Source organism: Spea bombifrons, chromosome 5 (genome assembly GCF_027358695.1).
Source record: "Spea bombifrons isolate aSpeBom1 chromosome 5, aSpeBom1.2.pri, whole genome shotgun sequence".
Classification (NCBI taxonomy): domain Eukaryota; kingdom Metazoa; phylum Chordata; class Amphibia; order Anura; family Pelobatidae; genus Spea; species Spea bombifrons.
In genome coordinates, this window is record NC_071091.1 from 78,542,340 (window position 1) to 78,569,653 (window position 27,314).

General features: G+C 37.5%; 1 protein-coding gene across 1 annotated transcript in view; it reads right to left on the bottom strand.

The window, feature by feature from the left end:
- Nucleotides 1-1,789: 1,789 nt before the first annotated feature.
- Nucleotides 1,790-27,314, bottom strand: part of SMCHD1 (structural maintenance of chromosomes flexible hinge domain containing 1) — a 43,639-nt gene continuing 18,114 nt past the window's right edge. Inside the window, exons 22-48 of the mRNA XM_053468109.1 lie at nucleotides 27,202-27,274; nucleotides 24,965-25,104; nucleotides 23,126-23,260; nucleotides 19,573-19,800; nucleotides 18,456-18,604; nucleotides 17,302-17,390; nucleotides 16,892-17,010; nucleotides 16,520-16,684; nucleotides 15,822-15,947; nucleotides 14,609-14,694; nucleotides 13,874-14,031; nucleotides 12,800-12,915; nucleotides 12,385-12,446; nucleotides 11,732-11,816; nucleotides 11,519-11,650; nucleotides 11,011-11,163; nucleotides 10,795-10,924; nucleotides 10,409-10,528; nucleotides 8,830-8,915; nucleotides 7,875-7,997; nucleotides 7,438-7,628; nucleotides 6,951-7,060; nucleotides 5,638-5,708; nucleotides 4,407-4,578; nucleotides 3,405-3,563; nucleotides 2,390-2,548; nucleotides 1,790-1,870 (exon numbers count right to left, since the gene is read on the bottom strand). Of these exons, the coding sequence (XP_053324084.1) occupies nucleotides 2,430-2,548; nucleotides 3,405-3,563; nucleotides 4,407-4,578; nucleotides 5,638-5,708; nucleotides 6,951-7,060; nucleotides 7,438-7,628; nucleotides 7,875-7,997; nucleotides 8,830-8,915; nucleotides 10,409-10,528; nucleotides 10,795-10,924; nucleotides 11,011-11,163; nucleotides 11,519-11,650; nucleotides 11,732-11,816; nucleotides 12,385-12,446; nucleotides 12,800-12,915; nucleotides 13,874-14,031; nucleotides 14,609-14,694; nucleotides 15,822-15,947; nucleotides 16,520-16,684; nucleotides 16,892-17,010; nucleotides 17,302-17,390; nucleotides 18,456-18,604; nucleotides 19,573-19,800; nucleotides 23,126-23,260; nucleotides 24,965-25,104; nucleotides 27,202-27,274 (3,297 nt within the window). The 3' untranslated portion in view covers nucleotides 1,790-1,870; nucleotides 2,390-2,429. The remainder of the gene's footprint in view (nucleotides 1,871-2,389; nucleotides 2,549-3,404; nucleotides 3,564-4,406; nucleotides 4,579-5,637; nucleotides 5,709-6,950; nucleotides 7,061-7,437; nucleotides 7,629-7,874; nucleotides 7,998-8,829; nucleotides 8,916-10,408; nucleotides 10,529-10,794; nucleotides 10,925-11,010; nucleotides 11,164-11,518; nucleotides 11,651-11,731; nucleotides 11,817-12,384; nucleotides 12,447-12,799; nucleotides 12,916-13,873; nucleotides 14,032-14,608; nucleotides 14,695-15,821; nucleotides 15,948-16,519; nucleotides 16,685-16,891; nucleotides 17,011-17,301; nucleotides 17,391-18,455; nucleotides 18,605-19,572; nucleotides 19,801-23,125; nucleotides 23,261-24,964; nucleotides 25,105-27,201; nucleotides 27,275-27,314) is intronic.

Genomic DNA, 27,314 nt, shown 5'->3' on the forward strand with positions numbered 1-27,314 from the left:
CTTTTTTCGAGAAGCATTCAACCTTTCCTCCCGACACTCTCAGCCATCATCCTAATCAAGTGATCTGAACAATCAACAATTTCAACAGGTCATCCGGACCCTATCAATCCATCCTCATCCAAGCAGGAATCAGTATTCCACCGAGAGTAAAAGTGCTTCGGAATCTGCTGGCGCTATACAAATAAAGGTAATGTAACGAAATACGTTTATTTCCATTGCTACTAAAGCCCAGTATGGTGAATATGAACTACCCTTTTTGTGGTATATTAAGCCATACACCTAGGAAGTGTACATTTTCTTTCTTTTGTGAAATATAGATTTTAGGTTTAGAGTTCTGGTCATCAAGGGGTTAAGCATCAGAGAAACCATGATGAAACTCTAAATTAGTATACAACCTCAGTAAAAACAAGCACATGCAGTGATACACTTAGAAAGCACATGCACAAACCCATTACATATTTGATGTTCCAGTCTACTAAGGCTAGTTAATAAGATCATGATGAGACAAATCTCTTTTACATATGTTTTCACACTTTACAAGAATTTAATAATTAGAGGTAAACTTAAGCTGCAGATTATGCATTCACATACTCTCATAGGAAGTTACATTCTACCAAAAGCCAGGAAAGTACATCCAAACATGCAGTTTTTCCAATGGTATGCGTTTTGGTATACTGACAGTGTTGTCACAGCTGGAATCACACTATACAGTACTAGGAACATGTGATTGAACTGGTTTGACAAAAAGCTAAATATTTAACGCAATTATATACTAATTGTTAACCCTTGGAAATATAAAAAATGAAAGTTGGATTTTACAACATCAACTGCTAGAAACGGCAGGAAAAAAACAAGCAAAAGTTTTTATTTTTTATATTTTTAATTTATTGTTGTTTTTTTTTTTAACTTAAAAAAATAGGCACAGAAGTATAATAAAGTATTTGCCTTTGAATATCAAGACAAATCCTGAATCTGCATACTCATTTTAATTTTCCACTTTACAACAGAAATTTGATTTGAGATATAATCCAAAAATATCCTAATTTACATTTAACTTCTCTGTTGAATTGATACATAACAAAGACACTAAAGAAAAAAAAACTAAAAAAAAATGTTAAGCTTTCAGTTTGGTACTGTTAAGGAAATACAAATTTAAAGTAAAATGGCCATCAAAAAAAAATTAAAATACAAGTTGGAGTACCATTCACAGTGTTAATAAGTATAATTTGGTGCAGAAGACAGGGGTGCTTTAAGTATAGCAGCCCTAAGGTGGTTATAGGACCAAAAGACAGGGCTCATAAAAAAGAACAGTGCTTCTACCCTACATCATATTTAACTTAAGTGGGGTTCAGTGTTTTCCATAAGAACACTTTTTTTGTACTCAAATTAGATATCGGCATTAGATATTGAATAGGCACCTCGAGTTGTGTAAATAAATGTATATGTTCTTAGATCATATCGGTGACAGGATAAAAGAAAAAAAAATTAAACTGGGCTAAAACACCGCAATGACAGCTTAATAACTTTAGTAAAAGATCCAACACCACATTTTTGTTAAATCAAAATTTAGGCTTTTTGTTCTTGTTTCATAGCAACAAGAATTACTTTGCAATAAAAGGAAACAGTTTTAGAAAAATGTATTCTATTTTTGCAATTTGACATGTAAAAAAAAAAAATAAAAATTACAAAACTGTATCCATTCAGACATTGCATAAGAAAGAGCTGCCAGCAGAAACAAAATGCCTTAGATATTATAAAAACCAAATAGCAAAACTAACACTCGTGTTGCTTTGCTTTTTTAGCTAATTATGCTTTGTATGCCCTTCTACTTCATCTGCTGCCAATGTATTGGATTCTTTTCAACCAAAATCTGAAAAAGAAATTACAAAAGTAGAATGTTATATACAATACATTATTTTGTAATAAAGCATCATTAACGTTGCAGTTTTCAAAATGAAACAAATTTGAGCAAGCCATGTGTTATTGCAAAATTCATTTAACAGGGTAATTATCGCACAGAAAATCTGTTTATATTTTAAGTTTAATACATTTGAAAAAGGTTTAATACAAAATGCTACAAGTATTACAACTAAGCTTTACCTTATACTCCCCTTCGCCGGACAAACAGTTTCATGGTTTCTTGGATACATTTATTTCAGGAAGTATAGCTTTATGTTGAAGATTATAGTTAATAGTCAGGATGTTGCTAGAAATGTATTCTAAACACTTTAAGATCGATAGACTTCAATTGTAATACAGGAATAATACTGTTGCCCATTGTTTTAATACAGCAAAACTATAAGAACAATGGGCAAACTAGTAAAATGATTACTAAAACTTCCAGTGTGTGTTTTGTGTAAAATATATAGTAAAAAATATAGTTGCGCACCTGATTTTTTTCATAGTAAATGGACAGACCTGTTCATTTTTCACCTAGTTGTCCTTTTTGTAATCTCTCTTCTCATGCGCTTTGTAGGTATTGGGGAATCAGACATGTCTCTTTCAGAAGCTTTTACAGCACCCATGCTTCTACCTTTTGGTGTCATTCCTGCACACATGGGGAAATATGGAAACACAGAAAAACATTTATATTATTATGGGTAATGTCTTCACAGTGCAAAAAAACATCTGCATATTTGCATTTAAGAAGGAAATATATTTTACATTACAAGTAACCTTTTCTTTTTCTATCACTGCAATTTGGTAGTGTATATTTTAACATTAAGACCAAAAAGTTTACTGCTTTTGAAAGTTTGTAGTTTAACTGGGGTTATATAATGAAGAACTGGGACACAGCATCCTGCTGTTCAGGATTTGGAATGTCTACCAAGCTTTAAGTGTAAAATCTTGATTGCATACATTTTTGGGTCATCAATTTTTTTTGATGCCAATAAGAAGAATTTACACAATTCAAAACCAATCTACAAGGAGGTGCTCGCAAAGGTAAAATAGTTGGGATGTGCTATGGGTATGCATAGGGTCTCTAAGATGGGTAAGATTTTTTTTTGCATTTGTGGTAGGTAGTTTCTGTTTTTTAAAAAGGCAATTTTATATTAATAGCAAGGTTACTATTATAAGGTTTGTAGAAAGGCACCGTTGTAAATGTTTCAATGGTGCGCTACAGTCTATTATAACATGCCAGACAAGAAATGCTAAGCCTTATAAGGCAACGTCATGCAGACATTTGTGTACGCCGCATACTTTTGACATTAGCATTACAGCACAAAATGTATTGTTGATTTGTGCATGCCAGGGTAGTTCAAGTTAACTCAGTGGGAACCAGACTGGGTGCAAAAGCACACATCTTGCACTGTAAAAATGTGTCTACCCCATGGATTATGTTTTCTAGCATCTCATATTAGTAAAAGCCAATGTTTGTAATTCACTGCTTGCATAGCACAAACCTAGTTTCTTTTCTATATCCTTTAGATGTTTCTCCTGGTCATCCAGTTCCTTTTTCTTCTGCTGCATTTCTGAAGATTGCATGGTTTCAAGTTGTTGACTAAGCTCCATATTTACAAGGTTTCTCTTGACAACCGCAGAGCGGTATTGCTGTAATAGATCTGTAAATAAATGTCAGTGGATATAACGACACACATCAATGTCTAAATACCCTTACTTGGTAATAACTTTAATTGAAATAATGCAATCATTATTATATATTGTGTACTACCATCTACTTGAGCTTTGTGTTTAATCTGTAGAATAAAATACGTATTGTACTCTGCCGTCCACAGAGTAAAAAAATAAATAAAAATTGTATCCAGGTACTATTGGCTAGTATACAGTTAAAATAGTAAGCACTCTCTGGGTTTGATGGAAAAAAAGTTCCTATGGACTCCTATGCCTGCTAACACATAGGGGAGTCCGATAGCACAGCGTAGGCAATATTGGACTCATTTATAACGAGAGGTTAACTATAGTATTTCTCTTTATATGTAACACATTGTTTTAAAGTTGGTGTCTTTACAGGTTTTCTACTAATAAGCCATCTGCTATATAAATTTTAATGGGAGATGCATATATTAGTATAGTGATTGCAGCAATACAACATTTGATCAGTTGGTTTCAATACAGATAAACCTAATTAGGGTGGGTTGCCTGTTGCTTGAGTGGGTGTGTTTTACACTTGGCTGTTACTGTTTCAGTCTGTTTCTAACTGTGAGTAGGTACCTTCATAAATGTCTCCTCTGAGACTGAATCGTAGATGTTTGTGAATAAACCATGCTGAACCTTTTTCAAGTGTTTACCATATGGACAGATTATATGCAATATATAATCCTCAAGCAAATGTCTTATTGAGTTAACTAATGTTATAATTAATCAATCAAATTTCATCACTGATATAAAAAGAATGACTTCTACTTATTATTATTATTATTATTACAAAATGATGGTATACTCACCTATTTCACTACACAGTCTGTCACACTCTTTGGGCAGAGGAGCGCCAAACACCATTCCCCTAAGTTTGTCCAAAGGAGGTGCTTTATTTTGCAGACCTCCAAACTTTCCATTGCTGCGGATCCGGTCTCCGTCTCTGGTGAGCAGTGTTGGGCAGTATGTAAACTTCACAAGCTTCAAACACAAGAATGACAACAGTTTATATATTTTATCTAGAGAACATGGATTACAAAGCAATATTACACATACTGGTATGAGATGAACATTTGTATGAGCTAGGGACAGACCAGCTTTACTAGAGGGACAGTCTAGCCCTGAAAACTGTTTATTTTTTAATCTGTTTTATAAGCACTCCAATTAATTTTACTGCAAGCAAATTAAAGCATGTATGTTTAGTTACTTTTGTTTTATTTTCTCCCTCCCCTATCTTTACTAAAACCTTTATAATTTAGAATATAGACTTTCATTTAAGTCACTTAAGCAGTGTCCAACTGAATGTACTCTAGCAAAACATCAGTATTCAAATAGAATACCTTTGAGTGGCTGCTGCTACTTATATTGAGTCAAAAGACTGGGAGTTATGTTGAGCAGGTGCGAGAAGCATATCATGGTATACTCCATGCTTTCAGGTCAGATAACTGGGGAGAGATGTTAAGAGGCTGATGCTCAATTTTTAATACCTAAAAAAACTGCAGGTTTCATGCAGTAAAATGCACTGGGGCCCATATAAAATGGACTCCAATATACATTTAACACTAAAAAGGTCTGAGTGCTCCTTTCATATAGAAGTGGACCTGTCAGATTAACTTAATATGTATTAATCTACATAAGGGCTGTACTTTTTTTCAATTAACCTAACATTACATTTGTGGCATCTGGTGACAATACCTGTCCAGTTTATTGGTAAATTATCTTCCTTTACCCTCACTCACAGTTCTACGTTACACCAAGGGGAGGAACAATCATGCAAATCCAGGTCACTGCTTCCACTGTTTCACACATTAAAGTAAATTCCCATTATATATATAAACCGTTACTGATGCTATAATGTATACTCAACTGTAGTGCAACCTGATGTTTTAATAACATACGCACAAAATGAAGTTGATTAATAGATTGATGTGAAAATTGTTGTTTTAGTATGTATACTGCTGCCGATCTTGTGAGTAATATAACACAAACACAGAGAGCAAAAAACACCATATTCATTTTAGTTTTTACCATGTTACCTACCTGTCTTCTATAATTATTAGCCACATCTAAATTATCCAAGAGGATGGTATCACCTAAAAGCATACCGAAAACTAAACAGAAAAAAAAGGGAAAACATTGTATTAATGCTCATTAAGATTAAATACATGCCAAACGCAAAATTATAGAGATGCGTACTCCAAACAAAGCTTTGGTAAAGAAGAAACAAAGAACATACACTGTATGGCCAAAAGTACATGGACAGCCCTCATGATGATTGGGTTTTGGTGTTTCAGCTTTACCCATTGCTAACAGGTGTATAAAACAAAGCACATGGGCAACCATCTCCATAGTCAAACATCAGCAGCGGAATGGATCACACTAAAGCAACTTATTGCCACAATTTTTGAAATGTTTGCCCTGGTCAACTGTAAGTGCTATTATTGTGAAGTTCAAACATCTAAGAGTAACAGCTCAGCCACAAAACAGTAGACCACATGCACCACACAGAACGTGGCTGTTGGAGTGTAGAGCGCATACAAATCCACCAAAAGAATAAAATTTAAAAAAAAGCCTCCATAGCATCATCATTTCTATGGCCAAGCAGCTAAAGATCATTATGTGCAATGCCAAGTGTCTGATGGACTATCTGGAGGTCTGATGGACAAATCGGTGTTTGGCCGCTGCTGGGAGAATGCTAGAAGATTGATGGAGGAGGGATAATGGTCTGCGTCTGTTTTCCAGGATTTGGGCTAGACCAGCGAAGGGTAATGTTGGTGCCACAGCATACAAAGACATTTTAAAAATCGTATGCTTCCAACTGTGGCATCGGTGGGGGAGAGGCCTTTTCCTGTGCCAGCATGACTGTGCCCATGTGCACAGGTCCGTAGAACATGGTTTGATGAGTTTGGTTTGGAGGAACTAAAGTGGCCTGCACAGAGCCCTGACCTTAAACCCATCGAACACCTTTGGGATGAATTGGAATGCAGATTTTGTGCCAGGTCTTCTCGCCCAACATTAGTGTTTGACCTCACAAATGCTCAATACAAGCTCGTAAAGGGGTGATGTTCAGGTGTCCACATACACTATATAGCCAAAAGTATGTCCCATGCCACCAACTTCATATGGTATGTATGGACCCATAAAGCAAGGGGACATGGAACAAACAGCTCCCAGCATCAACACTGTAACTGATTTTTGTCATCTGCAGAAAGACCTATCTGAAACAATTTAGCAAATAAGAGAGCCCAGCCTCTCAGGTACTCTACCAGAAACAATTTCTTCATGTTCTGCCAGTCAGTCTCAATGTAACGCCTGTGAACATTTCTGTACATGTCAAATACATACATATTTACCTTTCTGGCAATGCTGAGTATTTTCAGGGAATACCAAAAGATCTCTAGCATACACCGGATTACCAAGTGGTGTAAATTCCTTCCTTCCATTTCGTATGTGTGGTAATGTCCTGAAAAAGAGCAAAATTACTCTATGTTGCAATTTATACACATAATTTAGCCTTTAATCTATTGAAGTGACAGTATCATTTATTTATCCATCAGCTAAAATGTAACCTTGTTTTTATTAGCAACATTATATCTTGTGATGTACATTTTACTACAAAGTATCCATGGATCCATTGGATTGAACCACTATCTGCCCATCACCTTTCAGAACTCTCCTAGAACTCCTGTGTTTGACCTCTCTCATTTTTATTTTTACTGTGAAACACTTCATAGCTTTCAACCTTTAGTTAACTTCATATGAATTATTTTAATTTCATTTTATACCTTTGTTTCCTCCTAGCAGCTTCAGTTTCTTCTAGTGTCTATTGATTTTGCATACCTGTCCCAGACCGGGAGAGTCTTTTGATAAATGGAATCCAAAGGCAAAACTTGCTGGCGGCCCTGTGTCTCATTATAAATGCTTCGTGCAGCTTCTGTGGTCAAGGTCACAACACAGTCCATGTCACTAGCCAGATGCCAAGAGATGACTTTTGCTGCTTCATCATCTTCAATTAGAGCTAAGTGAGCAATCTACAACAAATATAAATCAGGCTGTTCAGTCATTGTCACCATACCACCATCATTTTCATACCAAATCTTTTGTAAAGCCTGGTGGTTTGGGGGATCATTTTTCTCGTACATGGGGGAAACCCTTATTGGTTCCTTGCCCACCTTTACGATCTCCACATGAGCCTTGCTGCAATCAAATCATTATGACCCAAACATGACTCTCGTTGTCTCATTCTGTCTCAGTCTAAGACAGAAAGAAAATCTCACCTTTCCTAAGATATCTGTACTACTCTTTGGATATTGTGGAAGTGAACATTTTCTTCTAGGCTGGCTCATTAGTGCTTCTTTTTCTGTGCTCTTGTCTTTTATGACAGCATCAACGTGTTCAGCCTAAAAAGTAAAACCACGGTTATGTTTGGTTCCAAAGCACAATGTTCAGCATGTAGTTATAAACTATAGGTCAGTTCAACAAGAAACAACTTGTGTTATGGAATAATGGTAGTTAAAGCATAGAGAAGTACAAAAGTGTGACAAACCTGTTCAACAAAAATAGTTCAGAGGAGGGCTGCACAACCCTAGTCATTGAGGGGTATTTTTTGTATATATTTCAGTAAGAATGCTGGCACCTCAATTAAAAATATTGTTAAAGAAGTTGTTGTCAGGCAAGGATACACCTAGTACCTGGCCTGTCTGCTGCTTTTGGGGACTGAAGTTATGCAGCACTGGCCTAAAGGAAGCAATATCAACAACTTTAAATGTTGCCACATTCACAAGCACAAAAGTCTGTGTGTGTATCAGATAGGTCCTTGTCACTTGGGGACCAGTCACTTGGCTAGCTTACGGAATTTCAAACTTTGATAAATAGACTGTACATAAGTAACATACAGAATTAAAGTATGCATTAAAAGTCAAGTTGTTCAAAATAGTTCTATAATGACAAAATCTTTAAAATAGTTCAAAAACATTTTGTGGTCCAATGATTTGGTGCCGCAGTTGAGTGTTTGTAACAGTTTCTGGGAATGAGTATTAGAGGTATACAACATAGTGGAAAAAGTTTCTCAATAACCCTTACAAATTTTACAGCTGTAAAAAAATAAACATTAACTATGAACATATATATGAACACAAAGTTAAAAGAACAAAGCTGTGAATAAGTACATATTTTTGGCCTGTTGGTTCTGCTTGCATGTAAGACATATTGATGTAACGTGCAAGTACATACCTGGATTTTAGATGGTAATTTTATTTCCATTTTCTTTAATTCAGTCATCAGGTGCATCTCTTTGGCTTTAGCTTCATCTGCTTGACCTGAAGTAAAAAACAAGTGTGACTGGAGCTCTTCTAATATCACAAAAGATCGCTGCCAACAATAACACATACATGTATTTATCCTCAGAATAAAACATATGGTTATCATACAGCGGTCACTTGATTATGAAGGGGATATGTTCTCTTCAAGATGTCTTGCATGTAAGAAAAGAGGCAAAATCCAGTGTTTGCATTTTAAAAACTATTTTTAAATCAAAAGTAAATAAATGACAAGGGGTGGGACAATCTCCAGGGGTAGTGATTTCCTCACAGGAACAGAATAGGGGGTGCAGCCAGTCATAGGAGATCATAGAATCTCTTCACTGGCCCCACTGCTGTAATGGAGGCCTTTGCTTTGCGGGAGGGGGGATACAAATCCCCCTTTGCCGGGCATATCGGAGTGCCAGGATATGATGCCATTTTCCAGCACCAAGTCTTAGTAAGGCAGCGTGAGGACTGATAAGGAGAAGCAAGCGAGAGCCGTCATCGGCTGCTGGACTCCCCCTGCTGAGCCAACAAAGGTAGGTGTTTGGATAAGTATGTTACTGATTGCAAGGGTGACATTAAACTTTGGGTTGTTTCCATTCAAAATAAGGTTGTTTAAGGATGCAAATTCACAGGGATGGGTTCACCTAATTTCTCATGCAGGTATCTGTGATACAATTAATGCCCATGTATGCATGCGAAGGCGGGGGATACTACATGGGGGCTGGGTGTATGACAGCTATAAAAAATCTATATGCAAGCCATAGAAGGTTAGTAGAATATTTGGATAAGCTATAAAGGGATGCAGATTTTTTAAGGGCTCCTTAGGTCAGGAGTTTGAATGTAACTGAGGTGGAATATGGAGCACAGCGGGGCAGCAGGTGGATTGAAGCGGTGAAACGTGGAGGAGAGGGACATTGGTTCGTATGGAGTTGCAATAATTCAGACAGGACATTACAGGGGATTTACTTGTGAGTTTGTTCTCCAAATATTAAAATTAGATATGCTAGATCATTCCAGATTGTCCTGTATCTATTTGGGATCATTTGCATAATACAGCTCGCATATGCTTAATTATGTTTGGGTTTAGTAGCAATACATTTTGGTTTATCATTTTCCTGTGTTTAATTGACTAATTTGCTAGTCATGCTTTACTAATTAACTGCAGATGTTAATCTGCCTCTTCTCTACACTCTACATGAACAGGGCCCTCTAACACAAGTAACTCCTGGGGGGCCCACAGCAGTAGCCCATAGTGGGCCGCTCAGCATTTGTTTATTATATCTTCATTTATATCTGCATTTGAACACATTGGTAGTTTCAGTAGTTATTTCAGTTTTTGATTCTCAACTTAATTTCGTTTTTATTTTATTGCGTTTATTAGTTAAAGAGTTTCAAGTTGGAAAGCAGAAGCCGTTTTATGTATCGTTCCATTTTCTACAATCATGTCCATAAAAATAGATAGCTAAAGAAGGAAGTAGATAAAAAGTCTGTCAGAAGAGACTTACATTTTATTTCATCGATAAGCTGATTTGTGGTGTCAAATAAGCACCTGTAAGCTGTAACGGATAGTGAGAGTCGATCTTTTTCCTTCGTAAGCTCCGCCATCTGTTGCTGTTTCTGGAAATCTGGAAGAAGAAAAAAAAAAACGTGCAGATGCAGCAGGAAGAAATACACATTTCTAGCTTTAGGGGCTATAATCTGTATAATAGAACTCGACTCCCCCATTAAACATTTTAGATATTCTATATTCCACTGGACTGTCTATAAAAGTCTTCATTTTTGTGGTAACTTCTTTTTAAACAAAATTCTTTGGGGAGGGTTAAATACTGAACTATTAAATATAAATGTGGTGTGAACTGTAATTGGGAAAAACAAGTACACTTTACATTACCATTATAAAACATAAATGGTAGGCAATATGGATCCAATTTCAGGTCTTTCATGGAAGGTGATACAAGCGTGAACATGATCTGGTATTCAGAACTATCCTTCCCAGGACTGTTTTCAACAAGAACAAGTCTCTATAAATAATAATGAAACCAATCATTACTTACATCTTCATTTGTTAAAAAACCAAACAAACATTTTTGCAACGTATGATACTCACGTCGATCTCAGCTGATCCGTTTGTAAATGGAAACTCAACTTCATCAACTTTAGACTCAAACTGTGGAATCTCTGTGTTATCCTCTGCGGCGCATATTATCTTAGCAATGATCTTGCCATTCAGATTTGCTCCTGCTATGTTGTTATGCTCATCCTTTAGGAAAAGATAGTCACGTTGTCAATCATGTAATTTTGCGCAAAAAATTCTAAAACAGGAAGAAGTTTCTTTTTATTTATTTTTTTAAAAGATTCTTCTGCTGTTTTTTTTTGTACAAATAAAACATTAAGTCAAATTCTAAAAGTATGAAGCAACCTCGGTAGAGACAAATATTTATTCCACTGTTGCAAGTCAGTTATAACCGAAATGGCACTTAGCCAAAATACTGAGTGTTATTAGTGTTATAATCCTCAAATGTAGGTATACAAGAAGCACAAAACGGGTGTTTATATGAATGGTTTCTTTCCAGGAAATGCGTTCAATTTAATGGGGGGAAAAAATGCTACTTAACCACAGTCTTTAGCGACAGATTTTTCACCAGGGTTCGGCTGAACTCATCTTTAACATTCGATACAGCAGGCGTTGCAGGCTGTGGGTGCGGTACCAAGTTCATAGGAATATTCGGAACAACATCTATTACCAACTTTAAAGAAAAAAGTTCTATCAGGAAGAGATTAATAAGACATTGCAGATAAAGCAATGACTACATTAAATACATACACACCTGTTCGCTGAGAAGAGTGTTTTTCTCAGAAAGGAACACAAATTGGATACAATATTTCCCAACACGATCTGGTATCATTTTGTCCCTTAAGCAAATAAAAATATGCATGATAAAACAAGTGTTTAGCGTAAAACAAAAGTAAATACAAAATATACAAAAGTAAGCCCAAGTACTACCATAGTAGGGAGATGCACAAAGCCTATATAATGCAGTATTTCCAACATTATATTTCAATGTTGCTGGCTGAAGTTTATTTATCTATGGCAATTCACACACGTTTCCACTTTCATTTTTATAAGTAGTTATATGGGGATTTACTGGTTACTGCTTCCAAGGCTCCTACTTTTTGTGTGCTCAAATTTAAAACAGAATAGTCCACATTTTAGTACCAAATATATTCTGTATGGTTTACCCCAGACCTAAAGGTCAATTCAGATTTTTTTTTTTTTTTAAACATTTTTTTTTAGAATATCTGGGCAATTTTTAATGGAAATGTGTTTGTCCTTTGGGTTGAGGTCTTTAGTCTTGCAAATCTGACAAATAACTTTATGAATGAAGAGAGTGGAAAACCCTTGAAGTGTACAGTACTGTACAAGGTCTGGTGATCCGCAAATACAGCTAAATGATTGGGAAACAAAACGCATGACACATACCTAAAGTAAAAGCAACCTTCCATGTCGCTGCCTTTTGACTTACTGCAATGAAATGTGGATGCCTGCATGAATACAAAACATGTAAAATGTTCTACTCTGAACCACAAGAAGCTGTTCTGTAACACCTATCCCTGACTTTGTATGCTATGTTATGCTATAAAAGGTGTGAGGTACATTCCAGATTAAGCCATAAAGGGAAAGCATTTTTCAAATACTTTATAACATTCATTTAAATGAAAAAGAGACAACAATCAGCAAAAAATGGCAACTATAAAACATCACAACATTGCCATGGACAAATATACTGTTTTCAGTTACACTATTACAGAATTAACAGTGAATCAGTGTAGAAGCTTTAGTGATGGTGTGAGGGTCCACACATCATACAGGAAATATTTTACATTGTTAAACTCACATTTGCAGGCGGTCTTGCCTCGGGCGTCCGATACTTCCACATTTGCATGGTACAGTTAGCTTGATTAAGCTTTTTAATAATTTGGTTATCTTCGGACACAATGCTAACCACAAACTCTGAATCAGAGAGAGAGAGCGAGGGGAAAAAAATTAATGTACTCACATAAAGTCAAAATTAAACTTTGAATATTTTTTTTTTTAGGTTATCTAGGGAACCCCTTAAGGACCAGGCTGTTTTTCACTTTTTGTACCCTTTGGGGCAGAGTTTTAACAGTTCATGCAGTACCTGTATTCAGCCTGCAAGTGGAGCCGGAGTTCTCAAAAGGGTCTCTAGCGGTTTTTTTTTTTCCTCTCCAAAGGACGTGGTGCCATCTTGCGATTGGCAAAATCACTCGCAGTGGCGGTGTCACGGCGCATCCTGGTGTGAGTGTGAATGCTTCTGAATGCTTCATTATTGAGGCATTTCAGTGACATCGTTGATCGCCTCCTAAATCTTCTAAAATGGGTGTCGGCTGTATGTACACTGTATGGCGGATGTTGACGCCCCGGGAGGGGCCAGACATGCATTACAGCAACACCGTTTAAGCGAAGAAAGTGATCATAGATCACTTTCTAAGCTTGTTTAATGAAATGACCCATCAATGCATTAACCTAAACCAGGGGTGTCCAACCTGCGACAGGACTACATCTTCCATACTCCTCAGTCAGCCCCTTAGCTGAAAGAGCATTATGGGAGATTTAGTCCTGCAGCAGCTGGAGGCCGCAGGTTGGACACCCCTGACCTAAACCATGCTCTGAATGGATGTTAATCACAGGAGAGAGAAAGAAAAATAATTTATGAGTAATCATAGTTGCAGCATAGCAACATGCTAATGAAAACATCTCTACTGTAAATTCCAAGGTTACTTAACTCTTTTGTGACCCCTTTACCTTAAGTGGTTGGAGCTTTTCTGCCATTTTTAGCGTGGCTTTGTTCAACTTTAATATGCCTTCCTCATATTTTCTGTACATAAATTGGCAGGCTGCATGCTAGTATTGGAGTCTTATTGCACAAAGAACTCTGGAATTTACTTACCTGGAAAAATGTTCCCAGCCGCTAATTCAGCCCCTTTGTCAAATTTAACTGCAACGTGTGAAGGCTCATCGGGATTAGGGGTAATTTTCAGCATTATTTTGTGGCTTTCCAGAGTATTTTTGTTATGTGTGGCCTTTAGCTGTAAACAATAGTCTCCCCTAAATAATTTAATAATTGTTAAAAAGAAAAAAAAAAACAAACTCATTCTTGTTCAGATAATTATCTACAAAAAGTTGTCAAACACATTCCTTGTGAATTAACTTAGCCCCACCTGAGATGTCAAACAATTCACAGCATTGCTCATCCTTTGACTCACAGGATGAATTGCTGCAATATGCAGCACATTTTTACTGTCTATTCATTTATATAGTTCTGCATTTAACAATAGAGGGTTAAAGCAGTGTACAGTGTATAGTGTAGGTTCATGGTCTACAAAATCTGGCTATCCTTAGGAACCTATTTTCTCTGAGGAGCATATGGGGCTTAACAGATCAGAAGGGGCCAGAATGTGGAAACCATCAAGTTTCTGAAAACAATACTAATGGCACAACAGGAACTATTTTAATGTGATCCTTGCTTTATTATACAATTCTTATTGGAGTCACATCCTGGACAGATATGGAAGTTCTATGTGTACTCAGAGCCTTATAGTCACCAATCTGTATGGCTGTGTGCATGAAACTAGAATGCTATGGCATTGCTAAGCACATTTAATTATTTTAAAATATTACTTACCTTGGAGCAGTAAATGTAAGCAAGCCCATGTCCACGCGACCTTCAGTATTAGTTTTCAGATGTTGATGATGCTGCTGAGGACTCATCTATTCAGAATGGTAATATGGAAAATGTTATTGTTGCAACCAAGAACTAGGAGCTCCTGTTTCCATATTGTTTTTTATGAATGTGTTTGTCTATGATCATGATACTTCTTTCAATCTATACAGATGTAAACCATGATTATGGCCCACTCTTGCTCTCGGCAGACCAGCTAAAGCACTGTTTAACACAACTGTTCTAGGGATCCAACAATAACCCCTGTCTTTCAAGAAGTGGAGCACTTTCCTGCCATTGGTCGGCTTAAAGCAACCAAAAGTTTCTCCTAAACATCTTTCCTCTTTTCCCTTTAAAGCACTTTAATATGCATTCTACCGTGGTTAGTTTACATAAACCCACTGGAGCGTTGTCACCCCGCCCCCCCCTTAGCTGAGCTGGTTCCCTGTTGCTTTCATTGTAGTTTTTTAGCAGTTGCAATCTACTACGACTACAAACCTTGTTTGGGGACACGGAGTTAAATCACAAACTATGCGTGTGAACAGGTGAAAGGTAGTGGGGAGCAAGAGAGAAAGGTGGGGGGGGCAAGAGAGCGAGAGAAAGGTGGGGGAGAGAGATAAAAAGCGGGTTGTTGATCTGTGGGGTTTGGCTGTGTGCGTATTTGGGATAAATGTGTTTTGCTGTGTTGCCTTATAATAAATACCTTTTAATGTAGACAAACTATTGTGTTCCATTTGGTGAAACACCACACTAGGAACAACTTTTCATGATGTAACTGGCACGTCACTGGTTGTTAAACCAAGCTAAAATCTCATCATTACGGACATTACAAAAAACTGAGAAGATGTTGAAGAAAATGGCTCTATTTTGCTTTGACAATATGTGACAACCAGTGGCACAGCAAAATGGAACAATATTTTCTTCTATGTATCAACAATGGAAATCTAATGTTACCCGACTAGAAAGTAAACGCTTGAAAGAATTTGGATTTCACAACTTGAAACAAAAAACCTCAAAATCAACTAAATGTTTTAGAACGGCCTTCACAGTTTTCTAACAAATAGTATAATACTAAATATACAGGTGATAAATCCCCCAACTAAAAAAAAGAACTAGATCTTTAAAGGAAAAAAAAAAAAGTATCCATATTAGAATAGTTTATACATGGTATGATTACCTTAAGTGCATTGTCTTTAACCAGAACAATTTTCACATTTGGTTCTAAAGTTGGATTGCCCCATGCATCACACAGCTGGACAATAAGAGGCTTTTCCAATGGCTTTCCAGTGACTGTTATAATTGACTGAAATAACACATTTAACATTTGCATTATTCTACATCAGAATTAAGTAAAATCTAATGAAAGTACATTACCCTACATTTTGAAATGTTTGAAATTTTAGTTGCATTCCAAAGAGGACAGAAAAAAAACAAAACTCTTTCACTTGCCCTTATTTATTATCCCGTTGTATCACACAGTTGGATTCTGTCTAGGAACTCATTAAAGAAACGGGTAGTCATAGACATATAGGAGACTCCTTAACATCCTCCTCCTATGCAACTACATGACAGAGTCAATACATACCAGGTATGTTAGGCAATTGTTAATATTGTGTACCAAAAATATAAACATAATAGATTTAAAAACTGCTGTTAATTATTGCAAATTTATTGTTGGACAAACACTTATGAAGGAAACCTCTGCTGTATAGACTAAGTATTCTCAATTAATAAATGTCACACAATACGCTGCAATAAAATATTAAGAGACAGCAGGAAAGTGTACACATAAACTTGATAATAAAGACTGTATTTTTGGTCTCTTGTGGAAGGAATTCTTGTGAATATTACTTTTTATAGAAATACCAAACTTGCCTCTGTTTTTGGCCAGTCTACCACATCCAACATGGCAGGAACACCGGCAACAAGACTTAGTCTTGTGTAACATGAAAAGGAGCGCCATGCAAAGCAGAGTTCTTTATCCTCTGGAGGACCAATGTGAAATTTTATCCCAGTGACGAACATAGACTGTGTGGCCTCCTGTTAGGAAAGAAAAAAAAAAAGATAAGTCAAATAAATACATCTAATGACATTAGTTGTATATATATAATTGTCCATACTTATTCTGGAAAGCCAAACATGACTCAAACAAGTATATTATAATATCTATATATCTATATCTACACACACACACACACACACACACACACACTATAATATATTATATATAAAAATTGTCTAACATACCTGGTATGTCATTTTTAAATTGCTTTTGTCAAGGTTTGGTCCTGAAACACCCAGGTAACTCACACACGAAGAGGACAGTGACTGTATTTTATTACCAAATTGGTCTGTAAGCATTAATTCTATAAATTGGAAAACAAAAAGAAAAGCATTTGTAATTCAGCAGGACATTCCTTTTTTTTGATTACTTTTCCAGAAAAGCAAACGAAAAGAGCTTGTGCATTTGTAGTGTTATTGAATAATTATTATTGGACATGTACAGGAAAGCGCGAACATACATGCATACATGTTTTATTTATGCACCCTTTTCAATTGCACAAGTCTAGGGTTTCCTTAATATACAGCAGTGAAATGTGTGTAGGTTATTATATTGATTTTTTGGCTTTGATAATTTGAAAATAAGTGCAGTTTACCAATTTCACTTTTCAGCTCTTCACCCATTTGAACATCGCTAGTTCCTTTCAGTTCACATTTCAAATGCTTTGGCTCATCAGGAAGAGGCCTGAAATAAAGTAACCATCGAAACACAAGAGCATTGGTGCAGTTTATTTTGATAATGTGATTCCTGAAATAGCAATGCAGATAAACAATACGTGCCACTGCTCTTGGGGACCTCAGGAAAACAATCCTTGGCTTTACTATGTGTTTAAAAATTCTTACACCTAACCCACGGACACTTACAACTCCTCACTGTATCAACTGCATAAGATTGTGAAATGTACATCACTTACAGGTTGTGTTTATTTATCAGTGTTCAGTGTGTGCGATGATCCAAACGTTTTGGTTGTATAATACATACTAAATTAGATGTTGCAGGCAGCTGCCCAATGCACACATGGTCTGAAATAGCAGTATGGCTGTACTATGAGTTGTAGTGTGACAGCTTCTCCATTTTGGCTTTATTTTTGTAACCATCACGTGTTGTTCATCTGAGGTTGTATTTAACAAATTTTTAGACCTACTAAGGAACAGATTGTTACTATGTCCTGATTTATAAAACCATAGAATTCAAAGAGGGTATACTTTCTTTTTCACACAACGGTATATATAAACTTAAGTAAATATTTCCAAAAATAACTTTTTTTTTTAGTTGAATCTGTCACCTACAGAAAATGTTAAAATTACATTGTCATATTTTAACTTAAATACACCTTGCTATTAATGTCAAAGTACAAGTGTAATATTCCTTTGAGTAATAGTTTTTGAAAACTTCCTTTGTTATTCTTAATATCATAAAATGCATTCCATTCACATTTTTTAGCTAGATAAAACAGAATTAATGTTATATCTATGAAATTAAAAAAAAACTCTACACTCGCTTGACTTAATATTTAATTGAATGGAATCATGCCGAGTAGCATTGAGCTATATTCGACCTGTGTCCATTTGTTCCTATAAGCAAAATTTTATTCAACCGCGAAAACGCAATCTGCTCTGTTTGATATTATTTTGCAGAGCACCCTGTCAGATTTAACCAGACTGCGGGACTAAACCTGTTGGCGACACCACCAAGGGTATAGCTAGGTCTACTAGGCTATTATATTGATGCACTACAACCAACACATACTTGACAGTAAATGCACTTTCCAGAGATACATGATCATCATGAAAAGACACTTGACAATAGCGAATGTCCTTCACTGAATTTGATACTTCAACATCAGGCAAAAGCCCTTTCACCAAATTCTCCTTGGGAACATTGGGGGTCCAATTAACCTAAGAAGGTCAAAAAGAAAAGAAAACTAAATAAAAAGCTAATGATACAGTTAACCCATACATGCATATTTGGGTTCTGGTAAATATCCCAAAAGGACATTTAAGTTTCAATTGTCTTCTTAAGGCTTAAATTGAATGTTTGTCATCGATAAATTCCATGTAGGCCTGTAAAGCGGGTACAGAAAAAAGCCCTAACTGAAAGCCTTAATTTTTTATTTAAAGTACTCAATTTAAGCAAGATAAATAAAGGCAAGGCGCCGGCTAAGAAGATCCACCAACTTTATACGATATTTGAGAACCACCTGTATGGGAGATTTCTACTATTTGAAGTAGATACTATTCCTAAAGTTAACCAAACATAAAACATTAATCATCATTTGATATGAAGGTAAATCTGTCTGTGTGCTGCTACAACAGCCTACACTCTTCTGGGAAGGCTTTCTGCTAGATTTTGGAGTGTGGGTGGGAATTTGTGCCAATTCAGCCAAATGAGTATTTGTGAGGTCAAGACAATGATGGTGGACGTGAAGCCCTGGCTCACAGTCGCTGTTCTAATTCATCCCTAAGGTGTTCAATAGCGTCAAAGTCAGGACTTTGGGAACTCTACACCAAAGTTGTCAAAAACATGTTTTTTTCTGAAAAATATTAATAAAGATTGATATAGGAAAAAAAAAACAAAAAAACACATGTTTTTATGGACCTTGCTTTGTGCACAGACTTGTGTGCAGCTGCTCTGCCATGAAAACTTATTTCATAAAAGCTCCCCATGAACAGTGCTAGTGTTGCTTCCAGATGCAGCTTGGAACTCTGTATTGAGCTATGCTAAAGATGAGTGATTTTTACATGTTACGCGCTTCAGCGTATATATCAATATATATCTATATTCCTGCAGGATGTTAGCTACATGATGATGAATTTAAATGCAAATGTGCTAAATGCATTGTAAAAGCTAGTACACATTGACATACCTTGACTTTTTCAGCAAGTTCTGAAGTAATATTAATTTCTCTATCACCTTCATCATACAACTGAAAAATAAGATTCTGCATGGTGTCACCTGCAACCCATTCAATCTCATCTTTATGTTTAATTTGGATTGCCTTTTCACCATCGACACATAAAATTAGAAGTTTTGCCACGCGGGTGCTGGGTTGAAGTTTTATAGTTTTCTCCACAGCTTTTACTTGTTTACATCCCTTTAATGAAAAAAATATATACAGTTAGACATCTATATATCATGAAACAAGTCTAGGAAACGAGAATTAGGAGAGAAAAATTCTTTTTTTTTTTAGCTTGCAGGTTAAAAGAATAGCAAAGCAGGTGACATACTTACTATGTTTTTTAATTTGGATTTGCCATTAGGTAGGCTGATGATATAGAGACAGAGATATGAACAACTCCAGAAGCCATGAATGGGCAGCAATTTACTCGATTATAAGACAAGGTTTTTCCCAGAGCAAATGCTCGTCTTATAACCAGACCTCAAATAGGTCTAAGATCCAGATCCCCCGCAGCGCTGCAGGGGACCACAGGTGTGGGGAATTCTCTCTGACAGTCGGAGGGTGTATGCGCGATGGACGCAGACAACCCCAGCTGCTAACCGCACCTCCTTCCGGCTGCAGCAGAAGTTGTCTACGCGAATCGCGTAACGCATAGACGTCTACCTGGGGAGTCAGAAGCACCGGTAGGTTGGGGGGGTGTTAAATGGGGGGCATTTCTGTAGGCAGAGTGCTCTATGAAATGCCTTTTAACCCCCTTAATGCCACTCTGCCTCCAGATATGCCTTTTAACCCTCTATACGCCACTCTGCCTCCTGAAATGCCTTATACCTCCCTATATGCCACTCTGCCCCATAATATGCCTTTTAACCCCCTAAATGTCAGAATGGCATATAGGGGTATAAGGCATTTCTGGAGGCAGAGTGGCACATAGGGGGTCAAAATGCATATCATGAGGCAGAGTGGCACATAGGGGGTCAAAAGGCATATCATGGGGCACAGTGGCATTTAGAGGGTTAAAATGCATATCATGGGGCACAGTGGCAAATAGGGGGCATAAGGCATTTCTGGGGCAGAGTGGCAAGCATGGGGGCAGATGTGCATAACTGGGGGAGCAGGATGGAAAATAAAAGGAAATAAAGCAAAAATATTTTTCTCAATCATAGCTTTTATTAAAAAAAAATAGTTTACATGAACTTTTTTCCTATAGGGTCGTCTTATATTCAGATTAATATGTTTTATAATAAAGCAAATACAGTAATAGCTTGCCCTACAACGCAATCCCTGACAAATATAATAATAAGGAGGAGGAGAGATTGGGACAAAATTAGGGCTGCAACTAACGATTATTTTAATAATCGATTAGTTGGCCGATTATTTTTTCGATTAATCGATTAATCGGATAAAAAAAATGAATGTAAATTTTTCATTTATTTAAAATAATTTACTAAACAAATGATGTTAAATACAAACAGCAGAATAAAAAAACTTTGATAATACATTTCTTGTCTTTATTTCCCAACCAGCCCCCCAATATATGCACATTTGAGCCCAGGCTTGCTACGCTGCCTCCCAGACATGCCATGCTGCCCTCCCACATATGCCACGCTGCCTACCACAGCACTCCACGCTGCCTCCCACATCTGCCACTCCACGCTGCCTCCCACATCTACCACTCCACTCTACCCCCCACATGCCACTGTGCCTGATACGCCTTATACCCCCTGAAACACCACTCCATCCTCCCCAGACATGCCACACTGCCCTCCCCACATATGCCACGCCATGCTGCCTCCCACATCTGCCACTCCACAATGCCTCCCACATATGCCACGCTGCCTCCCACATCTGCCACTCCACGCTGCCTCCCACATCTGCCACTCCACGCTGCCTCCCACATCTGCCACTGTGCCTGATACGCCTTATATCCCCTGATACCCCACTCCATCCTCCCCAGACATGCCACCCTGCCTCCCAGACATGCCACTTCTCTACCCCCAGATATGCCACTCTACCCCCAGATATGCCTTATACACCCTGATACACCACTCCGTCCTCCCCAGACATGCCACACTGCCCTCCCCACATATGCCTTATATACTGTATAAGCCTTATACCCCCAGATATGTCACTTCACTGCCCCCAGGATTTAGATTCCCCTAAATTAACCCTAAACTCCCCATTAACCATAACTGCCCCTAAATTAACCCTTAACCACAGCATCCCCTAAATTAACCCTAAAGACCCCATCAACCACAGCATCCCCTAAATTAACCCTAAACACACCATTAACCACAACTGCCTCAAATTAACCCCAAACACCCCATTAACCACAGCTGCTCCTAAATTAACCCTAAACACCCTATTAACATAACTGCCCCTAAATTAACCCTAACTGCCCCTAAATTAACCCTAAACACCCCACTAACCATAACTGCCCCTAAATTAACCCCCACCTCCCCTAACTTTCAGTAGCCCAAATACATATATATATATATATTACATACATATATACACATTATATATATATATATAAATATACACACACATACTTACAGTTAGATGAGTGTCACAGCCATGTGGTTCTGGCCTGGAGAAGGAAGGGGCGGGGCCAGTTGTCACAGTGATTACAGGGAGGGGGAGTAAGTAGGAGCTGCTGCTGTGAGACGGTGAGTCAGACTAAACGGATTATATAATGAGGGGGATTTTTCAGAGCGTTTGCTCTGAAAAAACCCTCATTTTATAATCGATAATAATCGATTCAACTAATCGATAATGAAATTCGTTGCCAACGAATTTCATTATCGATTATTATCGATTTTATCGATTAGTTGTTGCAGCCCTAGACAAAATGAAGCGATAAAGAAGAGGAGAGAGATGAGGAGAGATAGGGAGAAATGAGAGACAAGGAGAGATAATGAGAAGTAGGAGGAGGGATAAAGAGGAATGGAAGACATGAGATAACTACAAAAAGGAGATATAATGAGAAAGGGAGATAAAAGAGAAACAGGTGAGTGAAAGAGAAAAAGGAGAACACAGAGAAGCAATAAAGAGAATGGGGAGAGAGAAAGAGGATAAGAGATAAAGAAAAAAGTGAAAAGAAAGAACTAAAAAGGGAAGAGATAAACATGAAGGGGAGATAAAGAAATGATGGATAGAGAGAATGAGTTGAAAGAGAAAGGGAAGAAAGAAAAGGAAAAAAGAAAGAAATGAGGGTGAGAGAATATAGAAATGAAGAAAGAGGCAAAGTAAAGAGAAATGGAAGAGAGAGTGTGAAAGGGGACAAATAAAGTGGGTAAAAGAGAAAGGGGAGAGATCACGAGATAGAGATGTAGCAACAACCCTAAATAATTTGTCTAGTCTCAGGTAATACATGATATTATTTCTAAGTTGAAAAACTTTTTTTTTTTTTTTTTTTTTACAAATTTCTGTTAGATACTTAAGACGCACTATTTATTGGAGTAAAAATACATTTTAAAATAACACACTTAGCCAGATATAAAATAAAGCATGCAATACTTACTACTATTTCAATCCTTGCTTTCAGTGTTTGTACTTTCTTTATATCCTGGACTCTAATAGCAAGGCCTGTTAAAATGCCAGTTCCTGTATTGCTGCAATCTAGCGTGTAAACCGGGAGATCTGAAGCTCCAGAGAACTATTAGGGAGCAAAAAGATGAAGAATTGTTATGCATCTCAAAATACTGCACACATGCGTACTTCATGCAACATAAACTGAAGAGAAGAAAAGCAATGATAAAAAGTAAGGATGAAACTGAAGGAAAATTAGTACGAGTGAAAAGGAATGAATTGAAGTGTAATGTTAAAATCAAACAAAGCTAAATAAGGAAGGAAGCCAGTTTGAAAGGACAGAATTTAACACACTGTCAGTTCATAGAAAGGAAATAACTACTCAAGGTTGCGTTTTTATGCCATGCCATCTTTCATTTATATCATGCACTCATGATACCCATCAATACCCAGTGTTTAGTAGAACTAATTTTTTTAACCGCTTCATGACAAAGCCCGTACATGTACGGGCTCAAAATGCATTGTTTTCAATGGGTTTAGGGACCGCCCATTGTCCTTAAGGGGTTAAATTTACCTATAGCTGTTTTGTTTGTGAATTGGTATATTTATTTAGGAGATATTTATTTCAAAAGTTAACCTTGTGTAGTTCGGAGTAGCTGTTTTAGTCCAGTAATGTAGATGCCACATATATAATGTAGATCGTAAGCTTGTTTGAGCAGGGCCCTCCTCGCCGGTTTCTTGTTATGTTATATACTACTTGTTATGTCCTGTCTACCCGTGGTTGCGCTACAGAATATGAAGGTGCTATATAAAACAATAAATAATAATTATGGGACTAGCAGTATTTTGTAATGACAAGCTTTCAGGAGCCTTCCCTTTATCAAGTCAAATGCATTTCTGACCAGCGAAATAAAACACACAGGTTAAATGTTAAATCACACAAGCCCAGTATAGTTTGGGGGGGGGGTGTTTTGGTGTTATAACAAACCTCCCCACGCATTCCGTACCAACCCTGCCCTTAAAAGAAATTATCAATAAAGAGGGATTACAAGGTTCTGCAACATTCATGTTACAACTAAAAAAAATATATATATATATCCAGGGTTTAGGGTATAAAAATACCCTGGTCCGTAAGAGATGTCAAACTGATACATTAGTAAAGTGGTTTGGTTGCATGTTTACAAAAGAAGAATTTGAGGGCTTTGGGTCAGAGAGTGAGCTCAGTCTCATCCTTCCCTGCCTTCCTTCATTAATCGCCTCTTATTACTCGCCATTTTAACGAGCCTGTGTGCCCAGTCAAAGGCTGCGAAAGAGCTTGCACTCTGTGGATGAGAGCACAGCAGCCCAAAGGCAACAAGTGTCTTGATGTGCAAACGCTGATAAAAACTCTGGGCAGGCTTAGTGGATCATAAGAGCCTAGTTTTCCCCCCCACCTGTGTTGTGTGGTAAATGTAATATGTTATAGATTATATATGGGGCAGTCTTAACCAGGAGTCTTGTGCAACTTGCCTACAGGCCTACTTTATGTGACAACAGATTGGCACTGCATTGTCTTCCACATGTGCAGTGCCTATTTCACAGTGAAATGCATCAGAACAAGTGTAGTGACCAGGCTTTAGATTAGGGACATAGTGTTACCAGCACTTAATATGAACCGTTGCGACATCAAGAGGGACTGTGGAGGTTTTATTTTATATTAGGTTTTATTTGTGTTGACGCGGAAAAGAGGTGCTTTTGTGTAAGTGCTACAGGTTCCTTAATCTGGCCTTGATGTAGAAGAGAAAAACAATTGCCTTTTACAGTCATTAACAAGGTATCAATACACACTCACCTTGCACTGAACTACTAATTTAGGCTGCACTGTAATATTGTTGGACTCATCTAAGACTTCAACGCGGAAAGGGAAAGGTGTCCCATTCTCTATAAACAAGACATCAGAATCCGGAGCCACATTTAGTTTCTTTGGCGGCCCTGTGGAAACATTTAGATGTGATTTTAATTCTTAATTTTTAGAACACAGGTTGCAGACATCGTTAATGTTTTTGTAAGAAACTTAATAATGAACAAATCAATGGAGTTTTGACATGCCCTGGTACAATAATAATACAAAAAAACTGTTCTGCCTAAAGGTAGTAGCCATAAGGAACACTGCATTTTTAGTTTGGCAACCCAAAAACCTATGGGAATGAGATGAAGGCAGCAGGGGAAAAAGGTGGGAAGCATAGCAACTGAATCATTGTCGGGTAACGTGACAATAAACCAGGAGGGCTCTGATAACACACAGTCCAGTAAATGCAAGAAAGTTGCACCAGCTGCTTCATGCACTGAATGCACTCTACATTGGTTTCCTGCCTGAATGCCTTTGGGATTCTGTCGACAGTAAATTGGGATGCATTTTTGTTTTTAGAACATGTAACAGTAAGTCTTTTTTTTGGAAATTAAAGTATTTATATGGTAGAGAATGCTAAAGACCAGATATTTGTATTTTCTATTTTGCCCCACAGACTCTTAACAGAGCAGTCCCAATATGCAATGCATGCAGCATATAATGGTAATTCAGATGGAAAATACCACCCAACAGTTCAGGTGTTTTGTACCGTTAGCAATTTTTATCAAATATATCGTACAAAGTGATTTTCATTTTAAATCAAATATCATTAAGTGAATCATCCAGTAATAAAATAATAACATAACTAAGTTGTCATCTAATAAACAAAGCTTATGTCACATAAACACACAAGATGGACAGACAGTTTTTGACACACAGTAGCTTTACACTATAAAGCATTTTTCATTATTTACAGCTACACATTTTTTGAAAAACCAACACAGAAAAAAACAGAAAATGTCTGTTAAACACATATAATGAGAGAGAGGGGGAGTGGCTGACCAAGATCCAAGATGGCAGCATAGTCTTGAAGCTCCCGCAAAGATCCCTCTAATTGGGGCGGGGGCCACACTGGCCCTCCTAACCACTGCCAAAGACAACTCCTCGTCTGGTTCGCCACGAGGCGGGGGAAAAAAGATGGTCCAACATGGTCTCTCTCCAGGACACATTCTAAATGACGTACAGAGCAAGGTAACCCAGGAGGGCCTGCCGGCACATCCTCTGGGGGCTTCTATGATGGAGTGCCGGCATCACATGACCTTCCGGTGCTCCACCGTAGAAGCCCTGGCAGAAGGGCTGGCAGCAGAGGAGGTTGTCTGTGCTCATCCCGCAGCCGGTGAACGTTTGCATCATAGAAGCCCCGGTGGGGGTAAATGCCAGCAGCAGCGGAGCTCTGCATCGCACAGACCTCCACCGGCTGCCCCACTAGACGCCACAAAATCTGAAGCAGCGGCCACAAGTCGGGGGGGGGGGATTCAATGGTTTTCTGGAGGCAGAGTGGCACATAGGATGTTAAAAGGCATATCAGGGAGGCAGAGTGGCATATAGGGGGTATATAAGGCATATCCGGGGGGGGAGTGGCAAATAGGGGGTTAAAATACATGTCAGGGAGGCAGACTGGCATGTATGGGTTTATAAGGCATATCTGCGGGGCAGAGCGGCAAATAAAAGGAAACAAAAAAAAATTTTTTTTTCCTAAATTAATTTTCAAATTATAATGCATACATTTCTTGGGTAAATAAATAAGAACGATAAATATAACATTTTGTCTAATATTAGGTTTTGGTTGGGTATCTAATAACCTTCAGTACAAAAAGAATTCAACAATATATAAAATCATACAAACAAAGAAAAGGAATCCCAGCACTCCAAACAGCTTCCAGTCTCTAGGACACTTTGTTAAGCGAGAACAAACAAAAGCAACGTTTTCTAATGTTGATAACCACTCACCCGCGCGGTCAATGTCTCCCTACCTTCTCCGCAGACCACTTTAGTGTCCCTATATCCTTTCACTTAAAGTCGCAGGTTTCATGAACCTATCTGAGATGCTGAGCAAGGAGTCACTGTAGTTTTCAGAAAAATATGACTTACATTTTTCTGTTATACAGAACTCATTTGCAAGCCTCAAGTTTAGCTTACCTAATAATTTCAAAATATGAAAAAGAAAAAAAGGTACTCACCAGGTAGTAACCGTAGCTTGATATTCTGAGTGTCCTCTTTTAATCCAGGTAGTGTTACCTTCAGTATGAAATTCTGTAGAAAATCAGAAAAAATTAATAAAATGAAAAAACCC